The 27,717-nt window shown below is 40.4% G+C and overlaps 1 protein-coding gene across 1 annotated transcript in view; it reads left to right on the top strand.

Annotated features, from left to right (window-relative positions):
- The window catches only part of PTN (pleiotrophin), a 113,835-nt gene extending 88,639 nt beyond the window's left edge, over positions 1-25,196 (top strand). The window contains exon 5 of the mRNA XM_081958294.1: positions 24,347-25,196. Coding sequence (XP_081814420.1) covers positions 24,347-24,399 — 53 coding nt within the window. The 3' untranslated portion in view covers positions 24,400-25,196. The remainder of the gene's footprint in view (positions 1-24,346) is intronic.
- The last annotated feature ends 2,521 nt before the right edge of the window (positions 25,197-27,717 follow it).

Below are 27,717 nucleotides of genomic sequence, written 5' to 3'. Positions count from 1 at the left end.
CCTAAAATATCTGGGGATGGAAAATATGGAAAAGCCCAGGTGGCGCAGTGGTTAGAGTGCAGTACTGCAGGCTACTTCAGCTGACTGCTAGCTGCAGTTCAGCAGTTCAAATCCCATCAGGCTCAAGGTTGACTCAGCCTTCCCTCCTTCCGAGGTGGGTAAAATGAGGACTCAGATTGTTGGGGGCAATAGGATGACTCTGTAAACCACTTAGAGAGGGCTGTAAAAGCACTATGAAGCAGTATATAAGTCTAAGTGCTATTGCTATTTCCTTGCAAAGGTGCAGAGCTCTAAAGCTCATCAACCCATTTTCCACAGGATTCTATAGATCATGGATGGGGAAACCATGACTTTACTGATGTTATTAAACCATAGCTATTGGCATCCTTCAACACAAACCATGATGGCTAGTGCAACTGGTGGTTATAATACAGCAACAGCTAGAGAACCTCAGGTACCCCATCCCCATGGACTTTGTGTTTGGCAATAGAGGAAAAATAGCAATAGCACTTAGATTTATATACCACTTCACAGTGCTTTTACAGCTCTCTCTCTAAGTGGTTTACAGAGTCAGCCTATTGCCCCCAACAATCTGGGTCCTCATTTTACCCACCTCGGAAGGATGGAAGGATGAGTTAGCCTTGACCCTCTTGAGATTCGAACTGCCAAATTGCAGGCAGATGAAAATGATGGTCCATCAAGGGTACCAACTTCTCTTTGAAGGAATAAGCTGCCTTTTAATTCTTAGCACCGAGACAGATTTGTGCTTTAACATAGGCGTACTTCTGCCAGCCGAAGAAAAATAGGCCTTTCTCCCTTAATTAATTGAGAAGTGTAATGAGCTCTGCTGCGGCAGCAGGTGGTGTGTACAGAGTGATAGTGAGAGTGGAGGTGGAGAGAGATGTGCTACTGAGTCTAAGACAAGGTATTGTGCGTCCTTCACAAAGGTGTGCAGCTTGGTTGCTTATTTGCTTTATTATTGCTGATGTTAGCTAATGTGCCAAACAGAGTTTAGTCAAATACCAGAGGCTTCTTTTGGTTTACTTAGCTGGTTACTGAGATGAAGATTAGACGGAAGCTGGAGGAGGCAAGAGCTTTCCACCTTGGTATCTGCTCAAATTTTTGACCTTCAGGGAAGACATTCTTTATCCAATGGTGCAGATGAGTAATTTTGAACTTTAGATTTAATGTTGCTACATCTCACTCCTCTTTAGATGCCAAATGTCTTGTGTTTTACATATTTTCCAAAATTGGTGAGCTGGTCCTGCTGCATTCTCCCCATTCTTTTCATTCTGATCCGCTCTGCACAACTCCCCTCCTTGCCATGGTCTGTAATATATATATATTCCCCCCTGCTAAGATTCCCTTAAGTTGCAAATGTCTCTAGAAGGAAGAAATTGCCATTGTCCCATCTAAACTGAGAATAAATTACATGTAATGTTCCTCCATGTTCAGACCTCCAGCTGCAAATATCAGCTTGCCTCTGAAAAGTTCTAGACAAACTTTTTTTTAATGTTTTGGAAGAGGAATAAACTGTTCGTGTCTGGATGGGAAGGAGAACAGAGAGGCCTCGTACTCAGTTCATGTATGGGCATAAAGGTTTTTCTACTCTGGATAGATTTTGTTGTTTTTGGTTTGACTATACTTGCTTCTTAATAGTGCTCCCACACTATTTGCGTTTCCCACCATTCCAAACTATTGGCCTGTGTCTTGGATCCTATCTTACTTTAGCAAACACCATCTAGAATATAAGTCTAGCAAGATCCTTTGAATTTAAAACACTTTGCAGGACTGGTTGCCTGGTTTTAAAGTCTCCAAAGTGTATTTGTGTTAAGACATTTCAAATATTTCACTTGGTTGGGGTAATGCATGTTAGGAGGAGAAGGAGTTCTACTCCTGTTTCCTTTTTTGTGATTCTCAGGGAAGGTGCTCACACCTTTATATATTGTTATATATATTCCCAGTCCCTGGGAATGGATTATGATGACTAACGGGTGATCTCTACTGAGGACAACTATTTGAATTTTCAGGTACTTATTCAATACCTCCTTTCTGGAGCAGAGTGGAGAAAGGTGAAACCTACTGGTTCCTTCCCATGCACTGTATATTTTTAATTCATTCATGGGGAGAACATCTGAGTTGGTATAGAACCGTGATGGCAAACCTATGGCATGTGTGCCTGAAGTGACACGTGGAGCCATGTCGCCTGGCATGTGTGGCATCGCCCGTTCCTCTTCTGGGTTTCTGGTGCGCATGCAATGATCAGCTGGCCTTTGTGCATGCAGCAGTGCTGGAAAATGGAAGAGCTGGTCTTCCATTTTTTTGGCATGAGCATGCACACTGGCCAGCTGATCGGCGCATGCATGGCAATAACCAGAAGACTGGGCGCTGGTGCATATGCATGCACAAGAAACCAGAAGTTTGCTTTCCAGAAAGCGCATGCCCCCTGAGCAGCACCTCTTCCTGGTTGCAGCCCAGATTAAGTGCTCCCTTTTTTGGCACTGAGAGCTGCACCCGCGCGCACTTGGTGCCGAAAAGGTTTGCCATCACTGGTATAGAATCTCATAAGATATGTGTCATCATTTATCTGTTCTTCTTTGATTCACTTTTATATCACTTCCTCTGACCAAAAAAATGAGAGTGAATATAAGCCACACTTAATATTACATATAGCTCCCCCTCCCAGTGAACTCAATAGGTGCTTTAATACCTACTGTGTACTTTAAATGTTACATTGAAATTCTGCTAACGTGAATGAAAATAAAGAACGGTTAAGAGAATTCGTACATTTTATGGATGTCAAGACACAAGACTGAATTTCTCAGGTGAATTTTCCAGCCAGGCAGTGAGAAGGCTTTCTCTCAGTGAATTTTGACCTAATTGTTGTGTCATATATCTCCAGATGAGGCTCTGATAGTTCATGTTTTTGTGATTGATACTCTGACTCTTTCCTACTCTGCAGTTTCATGCCGGTGACTGATATATTCCACCTGATTTTCTGGTCTTAAGAATTAATTAACTTGCTTCTCTGTTTTTCCTGTAGAATATTATTAGGACAATTGGAAAGGCAGGCATCTCTGCCAACTTCCCGCATCACATTCCACCACTAGGTGTCCCTCTTGACAGTTGCTTTCCCCCATACCCTTGGGTATTAAGGATGCCAATGTATTATTGAGGTCTGTCACCAGGGGTTGCTGTTTGCTGTCAAGTCTTTTTCTAGGTCTAACAGCAAAACTCCAAATATACAGTAAAACAGCCCACAGCTACACATGGATGTGCCTCAAGCATTTCTCTTGTAGACATTTGCTCCAAAATTTGGCCATGTAAACCATCACAGTGCAATGTGTCAATTGTGTGTCAGCTAATAGGCATTCACTTTCAACCATGATGATAGTGGCCACATTCTAAAATGGAGAAGTTTTCTGTTCCCTTTGTGAGCCTCAGCTTATTTAATGGCCTTAAAGGGAGGAAGGTTTATGTAGATGGGTGTGTTCTGTATCTGTCTGTGAAAGTGTGTCAGGGAGAAGAGAGATAACATTTTCCTGGAGTAGTTCAACAGATGCAATAGCAATAGCACTTAAACTTATATACTGCTTCACAATGCTTTACAACGCTCTCTAAGCGGTTTATTGCCCCCAACCATCTGGGTCCTCATTTTACCCACCTCGGAAGGATGGAAGGCTGAGTCAACCTTGAGCCAGTGAGAACTGAACTGCCGAACTGCAGCCAGCAGTCAACCGGAGTAGCCTGCAATACTGCATTCTAATAGTGGAGAAATTCAATTTTTTTCTACTACCAGTTCTGTGGTATGGCTTGGTGGGTGTGGCAGGGGAAGGATACTGCAAAATCTCCATTCCCACCCCACTCCTGGGGGAAGGATACTGCAAAATCCTCATTCCCTCCCCACTCCTGAGGGAAGGCTATTGCAAAATCTCCATTCCCACCCCACTCTGCGGCCAGCCAGAGGTGGCATTTGCTGGTTCTCCAAACTACTCAAAATTTCTGCTACAGGTTCTCCAGAACCTGTTGAATTTCACCCCTGCATTCTAACCACTGCACCACCACAGCTCATTAGTACAATTAGTTCTTCTGAAATATAAGCTCTTGCTGGAGCAGGCTAAAGGCTGAGATAGTTCAGAATTTTGTTTACAACCAGATACCAATAGAAAGTCCATGAAAAGAGGGTAAAGGCAGTAACTTCCTGTCCCATATATGAATCAATAAGCATTCTCATTCTCTCTCCCTCCCTCCCTCTCCTTCTCAGTTATACAATTTTATTAAAGGAAACAGTATATGTATATGTTCTTGTTGACTATTCCATCATCGTCATTATCTTTGTTATATTGGGAAGAAGGAGAATTGGTTTTTTCCCAGAAAAGTTTTTTTATTTATTTTTTATTTTATTTATTTTATTTTATTTATTATTCATATTTATAGACCGCCCCTTCTCCCGAAAGGGACTCGGGGCGGTGTACAGTCACTAAAATACGTTATAAAATACATGCAAAACAGTTAAATAATTAAATAAGTAGGTAGGTGGAGGAGGTTGCAAGACTGTACATGGAATAATAAATATTAAATATGATATATAGTATAATAAAAACTTTTAAAACCCCAAACCCAATTAAAATGAATAAATCCCCGGGAGGTAAAACTAAGAAAGTGCCAGGCCAGCTGATTGAAATAGGTGAGTCTTTAACTTTTGCCGGAAGGAACGGAGGTCGGTGGTAGTTCGAATGTCAGGGGGGAGGTCATTCCAGAGGGTTGGGCCCATCACAGAGAAGGATCTACTCCTAGGTGTCGCCCGCTGGCATTGACCAGCAGACGGCACCAGGAGGAGCCCCTCTCTGTGTGAGCGGATAGGCCGCAGGGACGTGTGTGGTAGGATGCGTTCTCTTACATACAATTATAGGTATACATTAACATAGTTATTATACTTTTTAACATTTGTCATTCTTATGCATTTGTCGTTCCATTTATAGGGTTATAACATACCGTTTGGGTTGCTTTGTTTACCCTCACCTGTTTTGACACCACCTTATTTTCCCTTTCTTTTCTCCCTCCCTTCTCCACTTCCTTCCTTCCTCTTCTCCTTTCTCTTCCTTCTGACCTTACCTCTCCCCTACTCCTCTCTTCCTCTTCCCCTTCCTACCCTCTCTCGGGAAGAAGGAGAATTGTATCAAGACAATTCCGGGTTACCCAATTGACCAAGAGACACTGCACAAGAAGGGGGGTGGTGGCCAAAGTTGCCTCCCCCACCATGTGAAAAATTGCAAAGTGGCATGGCAAGGCTTTCTTGTTCCATCCTTCTTCTCTTCCCATATGGGATATGGACTCCAAAGATGGCTTCAGCTCAAGAAGCAAAGTAGTTTTTGAAAGGAAAAGAACCTTTCCATCTTATGGCATTTGTCTCTTGCTGCATCTATAGCAGTAGCTCAGATTTTTCCTGGAATCCCTTAATATGCAGCAAAGTCTTTCAGTGGTTACAGAACACAGCACAGAATAAGGGCAGGAACCATGGCGGACACCCATTCATTGCATGTCTTTAAGTGAAGATTAAATAACTATCAGAATGTAGTTTGAATTCCAGTTCTAAATGAGCATGGAATCCTTGACCCATCCTTATAAATCTCTTTTCTGAGCCTTGGATACAGAAATTGAATTTTATTCATGTAAACAGCTCAAGCATCAGTATTCCAGGCATTTAAATTGATCATACTATGATGGCATATCATACTGACACTAAGTAAATGGAAATAGCTTTTCTTTTTAAAAATCTGCATAAACATGTCTTAGACAGACAGACAGACAGACAGACAGACGTCTTTTCAGTATTCTTTTAAAAGCCCTGCAATAAAAATTGAACAATTTAAACAATGTAAAATTATTGAACTAAAATGCTGAAATGCTTAAAACCTATGCTTGTTTAAAGCTCTTCCATACAAAATCTATCATAGAATGCTGGGTTTTCCTCCCTTTGATTTTGTGCTCTCAGTTTCAGCTGCTTCTGTGATTATTGTACTGCTTAATCTATAATGTGGCTCATTAGATGGATGCATGAAAAAGGTTAATCTGTAGCATTACTGGAGGCAAAGGAATAAGCTGCTGCTTCAAATAATTTGGTACAAAAGTGAAGGATTTTTCTGATATTGGTGAGGGTTGCAAACAAATCAGACTTAACTAAAATGGGATTAAGTAATGTGGGGTTCTGCATTTTGGGTGAACCCAAACCAACCAATGACTTGACATGTTGAGTGAGCCTTATGCTTATATTATGCCTCATGGTTATTGTTTATGTGCAATAATAACGTGATCTGAACTCTTGTTAATTTTCATGAGTTATATCAGGGGTGTCAAAGTTGATTTCATTGAGGGCCACATCAGGGTTGTGTTTGACCTCAGGGGGATGAGTGGGTGTAGCTGGAGTGGGTGTGGCCAGAGTGGGCATGGCCAATTCGACGTCCTGCAGAGGGCTGTAGGAGGACATCAACCTGAAAATGGAGCCTCTGAAAGCTCCGTTTTCGCTGGCAGAGGCACGGTGGCTGATCCTTCACTGTTTCCAGGGCAGCCCCGTTGGCCAGATCTAAGCACCCCATAGGCTGGATCCGGCCCACGGGCCTTGAGTTTTACACCCCTTATATCAGGGGTGTCCAAACTTGGCAACTTTAAGACTTGTGGACTTCAACTTCCAGAATTCCCAAGCCAGCTTTGCCCTGCTGGCTGGGGAATTCTGGGAGTTGAAGTCCACAAGTCTTAAAGTTGCCAAGTTTGGACACCCCTGCCTTATATGAACACACTCATTATACTATATGGGAAATGTCTGCTTCACTCCCCTCTTTCTACCTTACTTCAGCCTTCCAGATATCCTTGAATGTACTTTTCTCCCCTCCCTATATGATTTTTGCCTAGGTGTGATAGGAATTTGGTTTTCTAAACAAATGTGATAGGAGTGTCAGCATTCCAAATATCATCCAGAAATAAATCAGAGTCCAAGTCAGAGCTATCCTTAAACTTCCAATTTAATAAGACAGACATGTTGGCACAACTGTGGAAATCCCGAATCTGAAAGCTTCCTCAGATTCCCATCCAGTTGAAAGTTCAAAACCTTGCCCCACACCCACATCACTTGGTGCAATCTTCCTCTGCCATGCTGGCATTTCCACCGATCTAGTTCCGGTCAGGTGCAGAGGTACGGAGACAAAAGATGACCTTGGGCTTCTAGAAAGGAATGTTCTATTATGACAACAACACATTCTACAATTCTACTTCTTACTATTCCCCCTCCCAATTACTACACTAATGAAACAGCATAGTAAAATAATAGAGAGAGTGGCAGGCCAAAGATCCTAAAAGGGATATAACTGCAGGCCTGACAAGGAGTTGTAGGGCAGCATATCTGGAAAATCCTAGTTTGAAGACAGGTGTTTTCATACGTACGTACTTACATTAAATGCTTAACAATGGGACCTTTCCCAAGTGTAGGAAATGGGAGCTTAAGGAATGTGTTACTTTCTCAATTCTTATCTGAGCTGACCTGATCTGTAAAATATTTCTTTCAGAAATTGGTTATCATTATATTTATATTTTTCCAAAGAATGGTGTGGTGGCCTAGAGGTGGAGCTCTTGCCTAACAATCAGGAAGCTGTGAGTTCGATCCTAGGTAGAGGCAGATATTTCTCTCTCTGGGCACAATGAGAATATATCTGCTGAGCAAAACTCCTCCTTGGCGATAGGAAGGGCATCTGGCCATTGAGCACTTAGCTCCATTCAGTCGGCCAAACTCCACCCCGCAAGGGATTATGGGGTCATTAAAAGAAGATGATATTTATATTTTCCAAACCTTCTAACTTTCTATTTGGTCCCAAAAATAGATTTTTGGGGCAGCCCAGTCACTGGGTTGGACTTAATGGGCTCTTGTAAGCAGTGCATGCTGGGGCTGAAAGTGGCATGAATAATGGCTTTCACGAAATAGTGGATAATATTGGCTGAATTTTTTTTCATGATGATGCTATTTTTCTTGGGTGAAAAGGAGAGAAAGAAGAAAAATGAATCAGAACATTGGTGTACATTTGGCAGTCAGCAGTGTTTCTCCACAGTGGGAGCACTGCTTGAAGCTGTTATGCTTATTGAGATATATTTTAAAAAAAGAGATAGAGGCAGAATAAGTTAATATTTATTCTAATTATTATTCCAAGTGAGTAAGAAAACCTTTACATTCTGGATCTGAAGCCCCTTTCTTTGCTGTTTCATCCCTTTCATTCCATTTTTTTTGCCCTATACAGGTAATCCTCGATTTACAACAGTTCATTGACTGTCCAAAGTTACAATAACACTGGAAAAAGTGACTTATGACCCAGTGGTGGGTTGCAGGCGGTACGCCCCGGTACGGGCATACCGGAGCCTGCCCGGAGCACTGGGTACCGTTCCGTTCCAGTGCCCCGGAGGGCCCATCTGTCTGCTCCCGCTCCTTACCGTGTTTTAAAGCTGTCGGCGCTTCCGCGCACGCGCATGGCACATACAACGTCTGCGCGATGCTCCGCTGAGCAGCTGGAGCATCGCGGAGGCTTGCGGAAGCATAGTTTGCGTGCATGTGGGTGACGCCGGGGCCATTCTAACCATACCAGTTGGAACGGAATCCGGAACCCACCACTGTTGTGACCATTCTTGACACTTACGATCTTTGCAGTATCCCCAGGATCACATGATTGCAATTCAGATGCTTGGCCAGTGGTTCATATTTATTTATTTATTTAAAAAATTATTAGATAAACATTAAAAACATTGGACATAGTGCGACATTCCTGGCATAAACATTTCCATATAGTGATTAGATCTTACAACAATTACATTTTATATCCATTACATAGGTATGTGCAGTCAGTTAGATTACCTGTCCGTCGATCCTTTCTTTTATATAATTACTAATCGTACAAATACCGTATTTTTCACCCTATAAGACGCACTTTTTTACTCCCAAAAAGAGGGTGAAAATCTGGGTGCGTCTTATATGCCGAATGTAGCCACCTGGGTCATCTAAAAATGGGGCAGGCAAACACCAGTGAGGAAGAAAGTGATGACAATGACTGCGTGGATCTGTCCTTCCTCATTTCTGATAGCAGCGAAGAAGAGGAATTCTTGGGGTTCAAATAAAAACATTACAGCCTTATTTTTGTTACTTTCACTGTTTACTGACTTTACTGACTGTTAATGAGAGTAAAGATAGTTCTTAATATGTTACATGATTGACATAAAATTGTTCTTAAACTGCTGTTAACTTCATACAGTTGATATAAAATATTTTACTACAGTATTTGGTTCAGAATCTTTTTTTTCTAGATTTTCCTCCTTTAAAATTGGGTGCGTCTTATATTCCGGAGCGTCTTATAGGGCGAAAAATACGGTACATATCCAATTCCTATCTATCACACATTCTTAATACTGTATTTTCCAATTCTTAACTTTTCTGTGTTTTTCTGTCCCAGCCTTTTCCCCTCATTTCTAACCATCGGAACCATTTGTCTCAGATTTCATGATATTCCATCTCACCCTTGTCGTTGAGCTCTAGAGTCAGTCTGTCCATTTCTGTGCACGTCAGTATCTTATTTATTATTTCTTGTTCTGAGAGAGTCTCCTTATTTTTACATTTTTGTGCAAAAACCAGTCTTGCCGCCGCTAAAATATGCAGCATTAAATATAGTCCACTTTTGCCATGTTTTTCTTTCGTGATCCCTAGTAGAAATAATTCTGGCCTCAACTCCATCCTTTGATTTAGCATCTCTTCCTAATGCTTTCGTATATGGTGCCACTGGTTCATATTTATGACGGTTACAGTATCCTGGGGTCATGTCATCACCATGTGCAATCTTCTGACAAGCAAAGTCAAAGAGGAAGCCAGATTCACTTAACAACCATGTTACTTAGCCTAGCAGCAGAAGTGATTCACTTAAGAACAGTGGCAAGAAAAGTTGTAAAATGTTTCACTTAGCAATAGAGATTTGGGGCTCAATGGTGGTCGTAAGTCGAGGACTACCTCTATAGGAGCCTCACATGAAGAGGAAAGTGTCTCACTTTGTCAAGTTTTGTGGGGCTGGCAAATGCAGGAAACCAGAACCATTTAGTTTTCTGGAAAGATCTTTGTTGTGAGTAAGATACATGGAACCAAATCTTGAAAGCCTGTCAAAATAATGTTCAGATCAATTTATAGCTGGTGTAATTAAAACAAGGTTACTCTGCATCTACTTCCCACATTTCCCCCTCCAAAGGTAAATATTATTTTTTCAGTAATCATCCAAGTCTCTCCTGTTACACTTTTCTTTCCTTCTTCATGTCCTGAGGGTCTGTTAGGCACATCATTATATGCTTATACAGGATTGTTGTAAAGTTGCAACCTTATTTGAGAATGCTAATGCTCTTTTGGGTTACGCAATGTGGCTTACAATAATACAATAGTAGGAAGGCGGCGGAGGGGGCGGGAGCAGGGGGAAAAAGGCCTTATGGCTTCTCAAAAGCACGGCGGAGGAGGAGGGGGCAGCAGGGGTAACGCGGTGCCCAGCTCAGGTGCTCCGAGTGGAGGGGGACGCACCGCCGCCGCGGCCACGGGCGGGGGGCGCCAGTGGGAGCTTTGCCGGTTTCACCTCAGCCGCAGCGCCAGGCAGCAAATGTGGTGGTGCTGTTGGAGGAGGAGGAGGAGGAGGAGGAGGAGGAGGAGGAGGAGGAGGAGGAGGAGGAGGAGGCGGCAGCTGCTATTCTGGTGGTGGCAGGGGCTCGTCGGCATCTTCAGCAGCAGCCCTGCCCCCAGTGAAAAAAACTGAAGATGGAGCAGATCCACGTAGATGATGTCGCCGCAATATGACTGGAGATGGAATTCTGGGAGTTGAAGTCCACAAGTCTTCAAGCTGTCAGGTTTGAAGACCAGTGCGTTTTTTTTCTAAAGGGTTAGTGGTGCCAGGATCTTGCAACTTGACAGCTTTAAGACTTGCATGCTTCAATGCCAGAGTTCCTGAGCCAACATGACTGGAGGAGGAATTCTGGGAGTTGAAGTCCACAAGTCTTCAAGCTGTCAGCTGCCAACTTGACAGCTTTAAGACTTGCATGCTTCAGTGCCAGAGTTCCTGAGCCAACATGACTGGAGGAGGAATTCTGGGAGTTGAAGTCCACAAGTCTTCAAGCTGTCAGCTGCCAACTTGACAGCTTTAAGACTTGCATGCTTCAGTGCCAGAGTTCCTGAGCCAACATGACTGGAAGAGGAATTCTGGGAGTTGAAGTCCACAAGTCTTCAAGCTGTGGGTTTTTTTCCCAAAAGGGTTAGGGATGCAAGGATCTTGTAACTTGACAGCTTTAAGACTTTAAGCTTTAACCCTTCCCTAAAGTGTTAGGGATGCAAGGATCTTGTAACTTGACAGCTTTAAGACAATGCCAGAGTTTCTGACCCAACATTTTGGTTGCTAAGCAAGAGCGTTGTTAAGTGATACTATATAACACTTTTAATTAAGTGGGTACCTTGAAGAAACATAACTTTGAGTTTCAAATAATACTGATTTCGTTGTTGTCTTAGGTGACACCTGTGAAAAAAATTCAGGTGCTGCTCAGGCATGAAAATGTGCTGCTCAAACACTATACTTTTCTGCTCACACTGGAAAAAAATTAGAGGGAACATTGCCTGACACTCAGTATCTTTAACCACTGAGACATCATGTCCCCTTCCCATCTCTTAATTATAAGCAAATCCATATAACAACATTTTTTTAATCCTAGTATCAGCAAAAAATCTGTAGATTAGCACAAAAAAGTTTTATTTTACTTTTGATCAAATAAACCAATTATATATCATTGCATAATAGTTTTCATCTTTAATTCAATCATATATTATCAAAGAATTTGATTTTTCTTCCATTTTTCTTTGTCCCTTAACACAGACTTCTTCAAGGATTTAACAAGCCTCTTTAATAAACCCATTAAGAAATCTTTCAAGGTCATTCTCTTGGTTTGTCACTGATATTTCCCCTTTAATTTTTAAAATTTGAGACAGCTTCTTTTGTATAACCAATAAAGCATCATTTTCCAAACCATTCTCTTACTCTGTCATTTGTAGTTCTGCTTTCAGTACGTTCTCTGTTTTGTCAAACAAAATTTGCTCCATATCAATCATTCTCTCCTTAACATCTTTTGGATTTCATTTATCCTTAGAGGTAGACATCATTGCTAACAATGTTGATATTGTAGCTGCTAAATTTGGCTCAGTTCTTGAAACATCTTTGATATTTTTCTAATGTTATGATGTTTGTTTCATTTTGTAAGACCCAGTACACTAAAAGGAAACTTGTATTTTTCCCTTGTCATCTGCCTACTTCTACTTAGAATCTTTAGTCCCCCCTCGTGTCCAATTTCTACAATCATAAAGTTGCTTTTCTTTTATGTGACTTACAATAGCCAAGGTAGTCAAACTAAATCTGGTTCCCATGAGAAAGTATTGATTTTTAAAAATAGCCAATTCCAAAATCTTATAGCAAAAGTGAATATTTCAAATTTATTTGGATCCTTCATCCATTTACAACTTTCTTAGATCAAAATCTTATTTAGTTGTTTGCTGTTTATTGCAAATTGTTTAAGTTCTTAACCTTATAATTATTCTTTTGTTCAGAGTTGAAGCTAAACTAACCTGGTGACTTTTCAAACTTGTCGTTCTGAAGGTCTCTAATTGCTTTAGGATAGTTACGGTAATAGGCAATTTCCAAAAATGATTAGAAAGTGAACTTAGTGCCCTTTCAAAGGCTCTGCTGTGGCTGCAAGCCAAACAGTTAGTCCCTTAATCCCCAGATGCACAGACCTGCAGAAAAACTGTTGTCCTATGGTCTCCTTGTAAAAAGCAGCTATCAAGAGCACATGATCTCACATTCTTTCCTTATCTATTCACTGGTTACAATAGCAGAGTTGGAAGGGACCTTGGAGGTCTTCTAGTCCAACCCCCTGCCTGGTTCTTTGATTGATGACTGGCTTTCACAGAGAAATCTTCAATTTTCCATACCTTCCCTAGAAGTCCACAGAACGTTTCAAGATTTCAAAGATGTACTAACTTTTGTGTTCAAGTAGGTCTTCTCTTTTAACTTCCCCAAACAAAATATTTGTATCCAATCTGTTGTACAATTTAAACAAGGATTCTTTTGCTCCTCAAAACTGGTAGGGCTATTTTTTTTGAAAAAGTATTGTGAAGATGCTAGGATGGTTATCAAATAAAGGAATAAAGAAAAGGAAATATAACAATATAAAAACAAATGCTTCTCAGAATCAATCATTGAAAGATTTATAAGTTGTTGTTACTTGAAAGGAATGAAGAAGCAAGAAAAAGAATTGTGGTATGAGTGACCTGTAGTTTGATCACTAGTAATGATGTTTTGAATCCTTGCAGGTATTTTAGAGACAAAAAACCTTTATTTTTGAATTGGTTCCACTATGAATCATATTTGAGCATAACCATGATAGAGGTCCCATCACAGACATTAGTCATCAGATGCAAGGCCAGTGATCAAATAAAGGAATATAGAAAAGAAAATATAGCAATATAAAAAGAAATTTTTCAGAACCAACTAGCAAAGAATTCACATTTCTCTATTATTATAAAGAATGAAGGAGGCAAGAAAAAGAATTGCTTCCTTCCTTCAAGATATTTTTGTTTGAAGAATTATTTTTTTTAAAATGGTTTCATCTTATTGCTTAAAGAATTAGTTAAACCATAAGCAAAAATATCAATTCTTAGTAGCAGATATATTTTGATTTTTCAGCAATGACTCAGAAGTTCCATTGATTTTTTTTTAAGTGAAGGGGGTTCCATAAAAGAACAATGCCCTCCACCATAATATATAGTAAAAGGGGGATTCATTGATAGGCATTGTCAACTTTGAAACAGATCAGCCACCTGCCGTAGCCATCTTTCCATTTCTCAGATTGCCTCACAGTGTGGGAGGGGGGAAGTCTGGAATGTCAGACCAGACAACAACAACAACAACAACAACAACAGACCATCCCATGGGAACCAAAGGTGCTGGCTAGAGACTGGGGGGAGTGGCCAAGGAGATGACCAAACAATTAATTGGACAATTTGACCTGTGACCATCAGGGAAGGAATTATTTATTCCTTAATTATACTGAAAGCACAGGAAATATCTAGAGCTGGCTTTGTTTTCATTCATGCCGAAATGATGTACTCAGTAAAACAGCTCTTTCAGAAAGCTGAAAGTCTTGGAATACTGAATTGCTTGGGTTCATTATTTGGAACTATGACAGGCATTTTTCCAGGTTCCTGCAAATGTTGAGTCAACTTCCCTCTGTTGCTTGGCCTGGCGAGACATGGCTGTCCAAGGCATAGTGGAGGATATATACGGTGCAAAAGATCAGGACACTACATTAAGTTGCAGTTCCAAAAATGTATTGCTGAAGGCTGTACATAAACATATAGTCAACTGAAGTTCAACACTAAATTGTCACCAGATAACGGTCAACAGAATTCTAGAGAGGGTAGGACTTGGATCATTTATGGGAATATAACGCCTCTAAGCTGATGACATACTTAACGCTGCCGCTCAGCCTCCTACCTGGTCTTCTCCTACATGATAAGGATAGGCAATCCATGATAACTGTATTACAGAAACCTTACCTATCTTACCCAACCCTTAGATCTCAAAAAAGTAATATGCATTAAATTAACGTATCACAATTGTGATTAAATTGAACCAAGTACAAAACTTATGAAAATTTTCATTGTTTGGCTGTTTGCATCTGTTGGTGAAAATGCATATGGTACTGCCAAACTATCTAAAACTTTCTACTTTGGGAAACTGGAAAAACCGTGAACTCTAAAAGGGAGGCGCATCTTTCAAGAAACACCAACTGTTGTTGAAAATGACAAACGTGCCACAGTCTCCCCCCCCCCCTTCTCTGATGTCAGGTCATTATATTGAGAACTTTTCTATTTGTGCATCAGGAAGAGAGTAAGATCACTTGCAGATGTAGTCACCCCAGTGGTGGGTTCCGAATCCCGTTCCAACTGGTACAGTTGGAACGGGCCCTGCATCATCCACATGGACGCATGCAGTGCACGCATGTATCTTACCACTTCTGCGAGCCTCCGAGATGCTCCAGCTGCTCAGTTGAGTGTTGCGCAAGCACTGTACACACCGTGAGCCGAAGACTTAAAAGACCGGTAAGGAGCTTGGGCCCTCCGGAGCACCATACTGGAATGGTATCCGGTGCTCCGGGCAGGCTCCAGTACGCCCGTACTGGGGCATACCACCTGCAACCCACCACTGAATCACCCCATAATATAATGGTATTTTACTAGAGAAAAGAGAAACTGGATGTACGGATCTAGTTTGTATGGACTGTACACCGCCCCGAGTCCCTTTTGGGAGAGGGGGCAGTCTAGAAGTGCTAATTAAATTAAAAATTAAATTAAAATATGTTTGGATAGGTTGCATGAATATGCAAGTGGATTTCAATCCACTAATAGTTATTGGATAAGTAATTTGTAAAAAAAGATGGATAATTAAGAGTAGATGGTATGAAAAGCCCTTGGATTGCTCTCTGACCAATTAGAAGAGAACTGCAACAAGATCCAGGATGACCAATTGCAGTTTATTCAATAAACAATTCATAACGAAACACACAATGGATCAGGTTCTTCTTGATTTATATCTTTAACACTTATCAATGAAACTTGGGGTTTTGATTAATTGTGCCTCGGGAAATTTAGTCATGTCTGATAATGACACAAGCAATCTATATCCTACCAAAATTCCTACTCCTATAACTTTCACCTGGCAGAAAAGATGCATCATAAGGCAATAGGTTTTGAAACATAGTATCTCAAATGGGCTAACTTACAGAATCTGCCCAAAATCTTGAACCCATGAACACCTCCACAGATTTGAAATTTGGCAAATTTGGTAAACTATGTTATGACATAAATCATAAAACATTTCATGACATAATGCAAAAATGATACAAAAATTTCTTGCGCTAAAGTTTGTATCCCAGCAGTACAATTTTTTAAAGATTAAAAATCTTAATTTTAAAGATTTTTAAAACAACATTTTCAGGTAATCTTAGAAGCTTTGTCAAGGAATTGAGGAATCTAGTAAGGAAGTACCTTGAAATAATAACTCAAGAGATCATAGCTTGCCTAGTCTATATACTACTAAAACTCCCATTCCCATAACTTTTAACTGGATGAAATGGTGCACCATAAGGGTAACAATTTTTTAACCAATAAACCCCCAATGGGTTAACTTACAGAATGTTTCCAAAATTTGGAATCCACAAGCACCATGGATTTGAAATTTGGCAAATTTTCTATAACATTTATTACATAAATTTATCATAAAGTTTTTATGACATAATACCAAATGTTATAAAACACCTTGTATGGACAATTAATATTTGATTGCACTATACACTTTAACACAGGCTAGTTTCAAGGCAGAGGCAACTCTGAATATCCCCTTGAATTTTTAAGAACTGTTCCAATGATGGCAGTTCATTAAAAAATCTTCCATTTGTTGAAGGTATTGGGGTATCTTGTAACAAAATATCTCTGAAACGATAACCCAATGACGGATTGTCTAGTGGTGGTTAATGTTCTGGGCTTGAACCCAGTGGTGGGATTCATTTTTTTTTACTATTGGTTCTATGGGCGTGGCTTGGTGGGTGTGGCTTGGTGGGTGTGGCAGGGGAAGGAGACTGTAAAATCTCCATTCCAACCCTACTCCAGGGAACGGTTACTGCAAAATCCCTATTTCCTCCCAATCAACTGGGACTCGGGAGGCAGAGAATAGATGGGGGTGGCTCCAGTCAGAGGCGGTATTTACCGGTTCTCCGAACTACTCAAAATTTCCGCTACCAGTTCTCCAGAACTGGTCAGAACCTGCTGTATACCACCTCTGCTTGGACCAGTGACAAGAAGATGCAAGTCCTTTTCCTCAACCATTTCTCTCTCAGCCTAATCTATCACATAGGATTGTTACAGTGGAAATAAAACAAAGGGAAAGGAGACCTCCAAGAGAGGGGGGCGGATGAAAGATATGCAACTAATAAGCCAAAAACAACCTCCAGTTCTTCTGGAGCCTGCTTCTTCATCAGTCTAACAGGGCTTCCATATCTGGGCTACAAAGATAGGGCAAACCACTGTACTGGCAGCAAAGAGATATTAACAATTTAACTCTTCTCTGCCATTGATTGATTGTTTGGTTCTTTACATGCTATTGACCAACGTGACTGCCATCTTCGCGGCCTTAAGTATATTGTTCAAGCTTTGCAGTTCCAGTAAGAATCAGCATTTCTTACATATTGTCTGTGTCAGCATCATTCGGAATGCTGAGCCATTTATTGCTCCTAATGGAAAATAACAAAATCTGATTAATCCAATGAATCAAGTTGTGTGGCACATTGTTGAGAATTCTCCATTCCTTTTGCCAGGACATACAATACTACAATGGTCTAGTTGCATCAGCAGGTTGGATCCAAGAACGGACATATTTTACAAGAAGTGTGTGGTGTTTTTCTAGACTCTGATACAATTCACAATTGTGTTCAAGCCAACCCCAGTCCCCTTGCCTACTGAAAAAGAATAAATTGTAATGTATTTATGATTTGATTTCCACAAAATGATAGTTATTATGTTTCTCTACTTTAGCTTTCAACTTTGTCTACATTCTGGGGGACAAGCTTTCAACTGGCTTCTTCCTAAAAAAATTCATATATCATTTAAAGGGGGTGACATTAAAAAAATGTCTACCTGTATCAATACAGAACTATCTAATATTGCTACCACACTATTAAGGAAAAATGCTGAATGTTCAGATGTGGTACCCAACTGCACTGAATTTGGTTAGCTGAAAAAAGACCTCTGCGTTAACAATGGCACAACTTTATCATCATTTTGAACTTTTCAATATTTACCAACAAAATTGGATTGGTCCTGAGTGTTCCGGTACTGCAGATGGGTAAAGATAATATTTGGACTTCTTCAAGACATCTGTGGTTATTTTTTTAAAAGAGAAATAACACTAAAATACTAAAAATTCTGAACTAGTTTTTGCTTCATTATAAATGTCCCATATGCTTAATTTATGTAGTTTCTTAAAAGATTTCTTCTCCTACCAAAAGAAGCTTCTGCTTTATTCTCAGGATACTTGACATATCCCTTTTAATCTCTTTTGGTGCTTTTTAAAAAGTGTTACTACTACTGCTGACATTCTCTTTAGTTACATAGCTTTCACTCACCTTGAAGTCTGTCTAATGTCCGCATTTCCCAATTTGAACAGAGACATGGGATGAGTTTCCATGGATGAATTTCACAATGAAAGAAGGGACATTCATATATTCTGACCACTTCATTATTAAAATAGAATATTAGAATAGAATAGAATAGAATAGAATAGAATAGAATAGAATAGAATAGAGCTGGAAGGGACCTTGGAGGTTTTCTAGTCCAGCCCCCTGCTTAAGCAGGAGAACCTATACCACTTCACACAAGTGACTGCCTAGTCTCTTCTTAAAAACCTTCAGTGATGGAGCACTCATGATTTCTGGAGGCAAGCTGTTCCACTGGTTAATTGTCCTCACTGTTAGGAAGTTTCTCCTTAATTCCAGATTGTTTCTCTCTTTGGTTAATTTCCAACCACTGTTTCTTGCCCTGCTCTCCGGTGGTTTTTCAGAATAATTTGACTCCCTCTTCCTTGTGGCAGCTTCTCAAATCCTGGAATATTGCTATCATGTCACCCATAATCCTTCTTTTCTTTACACTAGAAATAGAGCATTTGTGGAAAAAGTGCAGAATGGGCTGCTCACCTGCATAGTGAGCACATTCCAAAGATTTCCCGGTAAAAAAAGAGAAAGAAACAGAGGCATTTATGGATGCTGTGTGTGTTTTCAGAGCCATGCAGCATCTCCTCATTTGCCTTCCACTGTTGGATTCAGCCAGTTCGTACCACTTCGGGAGAACCATTGTTAACTTTTTGAGCAGTTTGGCAAACTGGTTGTTGGAAGTAATCATTAGGGCAGAGAACCCACTGTTAAATTACTTGAATCCCACCACTGACTACAACCATCTTTCTCCAAGAGCTAACTGATCTGCTTTGCGTCCCCCACTAGCTAATCCTTGAGAAAAACACTTGCATGCCCAGTATAACTGGCCGCTGAGATAAGAAAAGCTGGGTCTGGATCATAGTTGAGTTTTTTCTCTCCCCTCCCTCCATTACTTCCCACGCTATTAATATCCTTTAAAAAAACTGATGGGGGGGGGAGGAGGAAGTATATCTGGAAAATAATATTAAATATCTACATAGGTGATGAAAGATATACGTCACCCATTTTTAAATCACACATTTGTTTTTAACATTTCTTTGGCAGAGGGAGAAGGCAGGTGTGGACAAAATCCTCTTCCTGCAGAAAGCAATACCCGCTAACTTATTCTTTTCCTATGGCTGCAAGACGAATGGTGGTTTTGGCTGCACCTTCTTGTTCAGTGTTCATGGGGTGGCTCAGTGGCTAAGATGCTGAGCTTGTCAATCAGAAAGGTTGGCAGTTTGGCGGTTCGAATCCCCAGTGAGCTCCCGTTACTTATCCCAGCTTCTGCCAACCAAGCAGTTCGAAAACATGTAAAAATACAAGTAGAAAAATAGGAACCACCTTTGATGGGATGGTTGCAGTGCTCCGTGTGCCTTCAGTGTTTAGTCATGCTGGCCACATGCCCTTGGAGACATCTTCGGACAGCGCTGATTACAATATTCGGCTTTGAAACAGAGATGAGCGCTGCCCCCTAGAGTCAGGAACAACTACCACATATGTGCGAGGGGAACCTTTACCTTTTACCACTTGTTCCCATCCCAACCAATTCATCGGTTTTGAGTAGACAAGTGAACAGACCAGAAGTGACAGCAAGGTCAGGGATTTCCTGAAGGTCAATAGCAAATCTCATAAAACATATGGAGGCAGATGGATATGCTTCTCCAGACTGAATACCTGGTTCTTTTACCTTGGCAATACTTCTCCTGCAATCTTGGGGAACAAATGTTCTAATAATAGGCTCTTCCACAGTTTAGAAAAATATAAGAGGCTCTTCCAAAGTTTAGGTTCAGAACATAAATCCAAAGCACTCCTACCTACTCACGTAATGTCACTGTGACACACCATTCTTGTTGCCCACTTTATATTCATGCTTCAGTACTGCTGAAAGAACCCATCCATCATTTCCTACAGAAGACTGCAGCAGAGAATGACAGAGTTGAAAAGGACTATTTATTTCCTCAGGTCCTAGCCTGTAAAAAGTGCAGAAACCACATTAAAGGATGCCTGAGAGAAGGTTCTTCAGCCATCCTTGAACACAGTCAGTGAATGGGAGATCACTAAACAATTGTTATTGTTGAATTGGTCTAGCTACTGCAACACTCCTAACACTCAATGACCAGAATGTGTCTCCTTGTAATTTAAATCTATTATTCTACCACCACCATCTCCGCACTCTAGAAATACTTTCACCTTTCAAGACTCTTACCTCTTCTTTCAATGAGTCAAACCTAACCATAATTTTTTCTGTTATGTTCTTGGTGCTCTCTAAGTCTCGTTGCTTCATTGCAAATGCTCCATTATTTAAATAGGTAACCTGATCACCAACACTGATGATATTAGCTAGTTGGATAATTAAATCAACCAATCAATCAACCAATGGAACAGCTTGCCTTCAGAAGTTGTGGGAGCTTCATCACTGGAAGCTTTCAGGAAGAGATAGGACTGCCATTTGTCAGAAATGGTTTGGGTCTTCTGCTTGGGTAGGGAGTTGGACTAGATAACCAAGAAGGTCCCTTCCAACTAGGAGTGAAATTCAGCAGGTTCTGACAGGTTCTGGAGAACCGGTAGTGGAAATTTTGAGTAGTTCGGAGAACCAGTAAATACCACCTCTGACTGGGCCCAGAGTGGGGTAGGAATGGAGATTTTGCAGTATCCTTCCCTTGCTATGCCCACCAAGCCATGCACACAGAACTGGTAGTAAAAAAAAAATTGAATTTCACTACTGCTTCTAACTCCGTTAATTTATCAATCTGGTAATAATTAAATGTCTGTAAGCAAAAAACCATGCTCAACCCTGAGCTACAGATATTCTCATCTATTGGATATGCAGCTCCTTTAATCTCTTCTCATAGGACTTAGTTTCCAGCCCCTTTTATCAACCTTGTTGATTTTCTTTAAACCTTTCTCAGTTTTTCTGAATCCTTCTGAAAGATAGCTGGAATTGGGCATAGTACATAAGGTAGAGTCTGGCAGAATATAGCAGAATTATTTTTTTCAGTTATTTGGACATTCATAAAATTGCTATTGCTTTCTTGCCAGCCATGTCACATAGCGGAATCATACTTGATCAACTATGTTTCCAAGATCTTTTCCACACGTATTGTAACAAAGGTGCCTCCTGCTTCAGAATTGTACATTTTTTTCTGTAAGAAGGAAGCTATTTTTATCACCGTTACATTTCATTTTGTAATTTTCAGACCACTTCTTTAACATGTCAAGATCAATTAGAAATGTGTTTTCATCCTTTACGATTATTAGGTATCCCACTTAATGTTATGCTGTTTACAAACAAACATTCCTTTCACTTCTTTGCTCAATTCATGAATGTATTTGTTTTTTTCTTTGTTGACTGTTTTATTTATATAGTCACATGCTTGATGTACAACTCAGGAAGGTATAAGTTGAAGAAGATGCATTGCAGAAGAAATGTCTTAATAGAAAGTATCTGGGTGAGATGCTGATTGATCTTTTTCCAATGGAGGCATATATCTGGAAGAAGCACCATTTAAGCAAATTGAAATTTACCAATTGTTCTTCCGGGCAAAATTGCTATTTCAGTAACTGAAGGAAGATGGTATGAATTCCAGGGCTACCTCATTTCGCTAGCTGCTATTATTAAAAAAAAGCCCTGGGGATATGGGTCCATTTTCTTCCAAATGTTTTTGGAACTGGGCATTCTACAAAAATCTAAAATGTGTCAGGATTCCAAATAGCATCCAAAAGTAAGTCAGAGTCCAAGGCAAAGTACTGCTCAAAGTTCCAATTTATTAAGAGAGCCATAATGGCACATCTGGGAAAATGTGAATCTGAAAGCTTCCCCGCTTTCCCCACCTAGTTGAAAGTTCAAGATCTTGCCCCCACATCCACCAGTCCATCACATGGTTCAATCTTCCACTGCCATGCTGGCAGTTCCACCCATCCAGTTCCGGTCAAAGGTGCAAAGACAAAGGCTTGACCTTGGCTTTCTAGAAAGAATTTTGTTATGGCTACATCACATCTCACTCCTACAATCCCCCCTCCCATTTTCCCACCATAGAAAATGCATAGCAGAATAATAGAAAGTGTGGCAGGCCAATGATCCAAAAGAAAAGATGGCTGCAGGCCTGACAAAATGGTTGCCAATACAATTTGTCAGAGTATATTCATAGATTGGAATAGGCAACAAGGTCAGCCAATGAATAGACATGGCAACAGGTCAGCCAATGGGGACTCTTTGAAAACTGAAACAGTATTTGCTGGAGACAGCTAGGAGTCTGGCTGTGGCTTACTTCTGTACTATAGCTCTAAGTCTGTGCTGAGCTCAAAACTAGTCTGGTGTCTGCAGCTCTGAAACAGGGGTGGGTTCCGGATCCCATTTCAACTGGTACAGTACAACGGGGTCGGGTGTCCACCACATGCACGTGCACAGCAAATGCGCAGCGCATGCATGCATACTTACTGTCCGCGATGCTCTGCAACGCTCCAGCTGCTCGGCGGAGCATCTTGCAGGTGCCATATGCTCCGTGTGCATAAGCCCCGATCAGCTCAAATACAGGTAAGGAGGTGGGCGGGCGGGTGGGTCCCCCAGAGCATCATACCGGAACGGTACCTGGTGCTCCCAGCAGGCACTGATATGCCTGTACTGGGGTGTACCAGTCATATCCCACCACTGCTCTGGACTGAACTAAAACTGTTCTCTCTCTGTTTGTACTTTCTACAACATTGGAAGAACCACTTTTGGTATTGTATATACTGTTAGCCTCATGTGTTATTATGTATATAAAGAGAAGTTAATGAATCCTGCTGCATCAGTTACCTGTGTGTGGTTTCTGGATTTGATTGCTGCAACAAACTCTGACACAATTTTGTTGTCACCTCTTCCTGTGTCATCCCTTTCCTATGGAATTGCTAGCTATGAGACTTTGTTCTCTTATTTGCCAAACAATAAATTCAGGTCTCCCAGGTTGTTTTTAAAGCAGTAAGAATTTAATTGCATGTAGAGTATCAGTATGAAGTATGCACTCAGTTTTAATGCAGATAAATATATTTCAGTAATCAGACATTTGAAAAATTCAAGTTACGGTACTTTTTCTCTGGCTTATATTTGCAGGATCTTGATGCTAAATTGGAAGAGATGAAATGTGCAAATAGAGATTTTTCTTGGACTACACATGATAGTCTTTTTTAATTTATATTTTATTTGTTTTCTGTTTACATACCATATGTGCTTAAAGAACCGCATAGTGTCTGATCAATTCACTTGCATAGTAATACTTAATAAGTTCCTAATTTTGACCTCTTCTGTTCAGCCATTGATAAAACAAGTCCCAATTTCAAAAATATTCTATGTCTTCTTTTTCTTTTATCCTCAGTGTTAACCTGTCCATTTTGGCACAGTCCAATATTTTTTTAATTATATCTTCTTCTGTAGATGTTTCCTCACTTTTCCAACATTGTGCAAATACAATTCTTGCTGCTGTTAAAACGTGCAATATCAAATATACATTCCCTTTATGATATTTTTCTGGTATAATGCCTAACAAAAATAATTCTGGCTTACAATCTATATGCTGTCCATACAAGATAGTCTTGAGTAAAGTAAATGTAAAGGTTCCTCTTGCACATTTGTACTAGTCGTTCCCGACTCTAGGAGGCAGTGCTCATCTCTGTTTCAAAGCCGAAGAGCCAGCGCTGTCTGAAGATATCTCCATGGTCATGTGGCCGGCATGACTAAACTCCAAAGGCACACAGAACTCTTGTTACCTTCCCACCAAAGGTGGTCCCTATTTTTATACTTGCATTTTTTACATGCTTTCGAACTGCTAGGTTGGCAGAAGCTGGGATAAGTAACGGGAGCTCAGTCTGTTACGTGGCGCTAGGGATTCAAACAAAATAGTATTGTGAGGATGGTGAGTGTATATCTCTTGTTCCTCGTATTTAATAAATGCTTGTTCTTTCCCTGCCACCCTATGGAATCAGCTTTCTTTTTGATGATGTTTTGATCCTGTTCTTCTTCTTGTGTCAACAGAACCCAAGAAAAAGAAAAAAGAAGGCAAGAAACAAGAGAAGCCACTGGAATAGGGAAGCTATGCTGGCCATGAGAATGGGACTTCCTTGAATGTAATTGGTTAACAAGTTTCATTGACACCTAGTCCTTTTATCCAGAAGTTATTTATAGCTTAATTGTACAATAGGGAAAAATAAGCATACAAAGGCACCCTCCTTTCTCTCTCTCTCTCTCTTTTTTACTCCACTGTTAAAAGTTCTCCAACTTGTTGATCTTCCAATGAGTCAGACTACAACTTTTCACCCATCGTCTTTCTAGCTGGGCATGATGGGAATTGTAATGCAACACATCTGGAATGATCCAAGTTGGGGAACGTGGATATTCTAGTATTTTAAATGTATAATCTTAGTGGCATGTGTAGAAAACTTCAGTAAAGGCAGCAATATCATTTAGTACATGAGTGCCGTTATGTATGAGAAAGTATAGATTCATTTTAAATTCCTCTTTTACTCTGCCAAGTCCACTTTGGTTCTGCATGTTTGTGACTTACGTGGGGCTCCCAACGTGTAGCCTATAAAGGGTTCTATGACAGGGGTGTCCAAACTTGGGAACTTTAAGACTTGTGGACTTCAACTCCCAGAATTCCCCAGGGGAATTCTGGGAGTTGAAGTTCACAAGTCTTAAAGTTCCCAAGTTTGGACACCCCTGTTCTATGATGACAGGCCTTTTTATGTATAAAATAGACAGAACTTCATCCACCAAGTTTTTATGTTTCCAAATAGGAAGAGTAGATTTCTAGATGCAGATTGTACCAGCACTGAAATAGCTAACTTGGTTGTAACTTACAGCTTTTAATAAAACATTTTAAAACTATAGTCCACAATGATTTTTTTTTAAATCTCCTTCCTGAATACATTTCCCATCACAGGACAGAACTCATTCATGGTAAGCATGAAAATTCATTTCCACTACTTCTGGTTACTGTTCTGCTATCAAATATTGAAGCAAAGGCTGCAGATCCAAAATATATTTTTTTTCATCCCACTAAGATGGATTGAAGCATCGTGATTCAACACTGTAACTCCATGATATTATTCATTAGAGGTAGTCCTCAATATATAACAGTTCTTATATCCTTTTGATACCCCTCCCCCCCAAAAAGAAGCACTTGGCCTTATTTTTGGGGAGGTCTTATAATTTTTGAGCTGCAGCAGGCAGTGAGCATGGTCACCTCATGGCTGCTGCTGGGTTGCAATAATTTTGGGGAGGGCTTATTTTCAGGGGAGGGCTTATTTTAGCGCATGCACTAAAAAGCCCGATTGGGCTTATTATCTTATTATCTGGACAATCATTTAAGTATGAGCCAGCAGTGTGCAGCAGTTGCCAAAAAAACCAAAACAGTTCTAGGCTGCATCAACAGAGGGATAGAATCAAGATCACATGAAGTGTTAATACCACTTTATAATGCCGTGGTAAGGCCACACTTGGAATACCTCATTCTGTTTTGGTCACCACGATGTAGAAAAGATGTGGAGACTCTAGAAAGAGTGCAGAGAAGAGCAACAAGGATGATTAGGGGACTGGAGACTAAAACATATGAAGAACGGTTGCAGGAACTGGGTATGTCTAGCTTAAGAGAAAGAAGGACTAGGGGAGACATGATAGCAGTGTTCCAATATCTCAGGGGTTGCCACAAAGAAGAGGAAGTCAAGCTATTTTCCAAGGCACCTGAGGGTAGAACAAGAAGCAATGGGTGGAAACTAATGAAGGAGAGAAGCAACTTAAAACTGAGGAGAAACTTCTTGACAGTTAGAACAATTAATCAGTGGAACAGAAGTTGCCTCCAGAAGTTGTGAATGCCCCAACACTGGAAGTCTTTAAGAAGATGTTGGATAGCTACTGTATTTGTCTGAAACGGTATAGGGTTTCCTGCCTAGGCAGGGGGTTGGACTAGAAGACCTCCAAGGTCCCTTCCAATTCTACTATTGTATTGTATTGTATTGTATTGACCTCCAAGGTCCCTTCCAACTCTGCTATTGTATTGTATTGTATTGTATCTGGGGTGGTCTTATTTTCAGGAAAACAGGGTAATGACTGTTCAAAGTTACAACAGCACTGAAAACAGTGACCTTTGATGGTTTTTCACATGACTATTGCAACTTCCCTATGGTCACATGATTGAAATTCTATTTGCTTGGCACCTGGTTCATATTTAGGATGGTTGCAGTGTCCTGGAGTCATGTGATCAATTACCTTTTGCAGCCTTGTGACGAGCAAAGTGAATGGGGAAGTCAGATTCACTTAACAACCATACTGCTAATTTAACCACTGCAATGATTCACTTAACAACTGTGCAAGAAAGGTCATAAAAAGGGGCCAAACTCAACAACTCTTACTGAGGAACAGAAATTTTGGGCTCAGTTGTGGTGCTAAGTTGTGAACTACCTGTAGTAGATGGTATAATAGCTGACAATGATGAATTTAACAAAACGTTTGGCCAACTGAAAAGCAACCTTTATTTCCCACATGAACTTGCAAATAATTGTTAGTATTTGAAAGTATGCATTTGATTAATTCCCTCACCCTATAATGCCCTGCCCAAAAATTTTCAAATTTGAAGGTCTCCTTATCACCTCATTTCATGAGGTAGTCATTTCTTTAAAAAATGAGATAATATTAAAGAGACTGCTTTGGGGAAAAAAGGCTAAGCTTAACCCTTTCTTGGAAATAAATTTTATGTGTTGACACATAACACATAACTACAGACTACTCCCTATCAAGAAGGACACAGAAAAACTGCAATGGTTTGTAGACACCATAATCAGTCAAAAAGAAAGGGACCCTGGATAGGAAAGGAAATATACCCTTCACATATTTGACTGGAGGAAGACATGCAAAGCAAACAGAGAGAATTCTTAAAAGTTATGAATTTTTTCCAGAAACAAGAGGTCAAAGATTGCTCGATTGTCCTAGTAGATAAAATTAGATTTAATGGGGTTATGTTAATAGAAAAGCCGGCGATGATGGAATATTGTGATAAGTCTCTTAATGCTCAAACCATGGACACAAACACTTAGAAAAGTGAACAAAAAGACATATTTGCAATTTAAATCATAGATAGCACTCATGTCAGAAGCGCTGAGACACTTGCGGGTTGAAAGGATTAGCTGGTGAGAACCCCATTGCGTGGGAGACACAGAGTTGGTGGCTTCTTTTATGTCCCTGACAGGCGCTGGAGCGAAGGATGGGAGCTCAACTCCTCCCCATGGCAGCATTCCGGCTTGCTAAGCTCCACCTCAGCGTCCTAATCATGTGAGTCAACATGTTCCTATAAATTGTTGATAGAAGACAAAGATTCCAACCACACAGTTTAAAGTGCAGATAAAGAGTAC

This window comes from Natrix helvetica (genome assembly GCF_964273705.1).
Source record: "Natrix helvetica genome assembly, chromosome: 6".
Taxonomy (NCBI): Eukaryota; Metazoa; Chordata; class Lepidosauria; order Squamata; family Natricidae; genus Natrix; species Natrix helvetica.
Note: the sequence above shows the minus strand (reverse complement) of the source record. Positions and strands in the feature narration are given on the sequence as shown.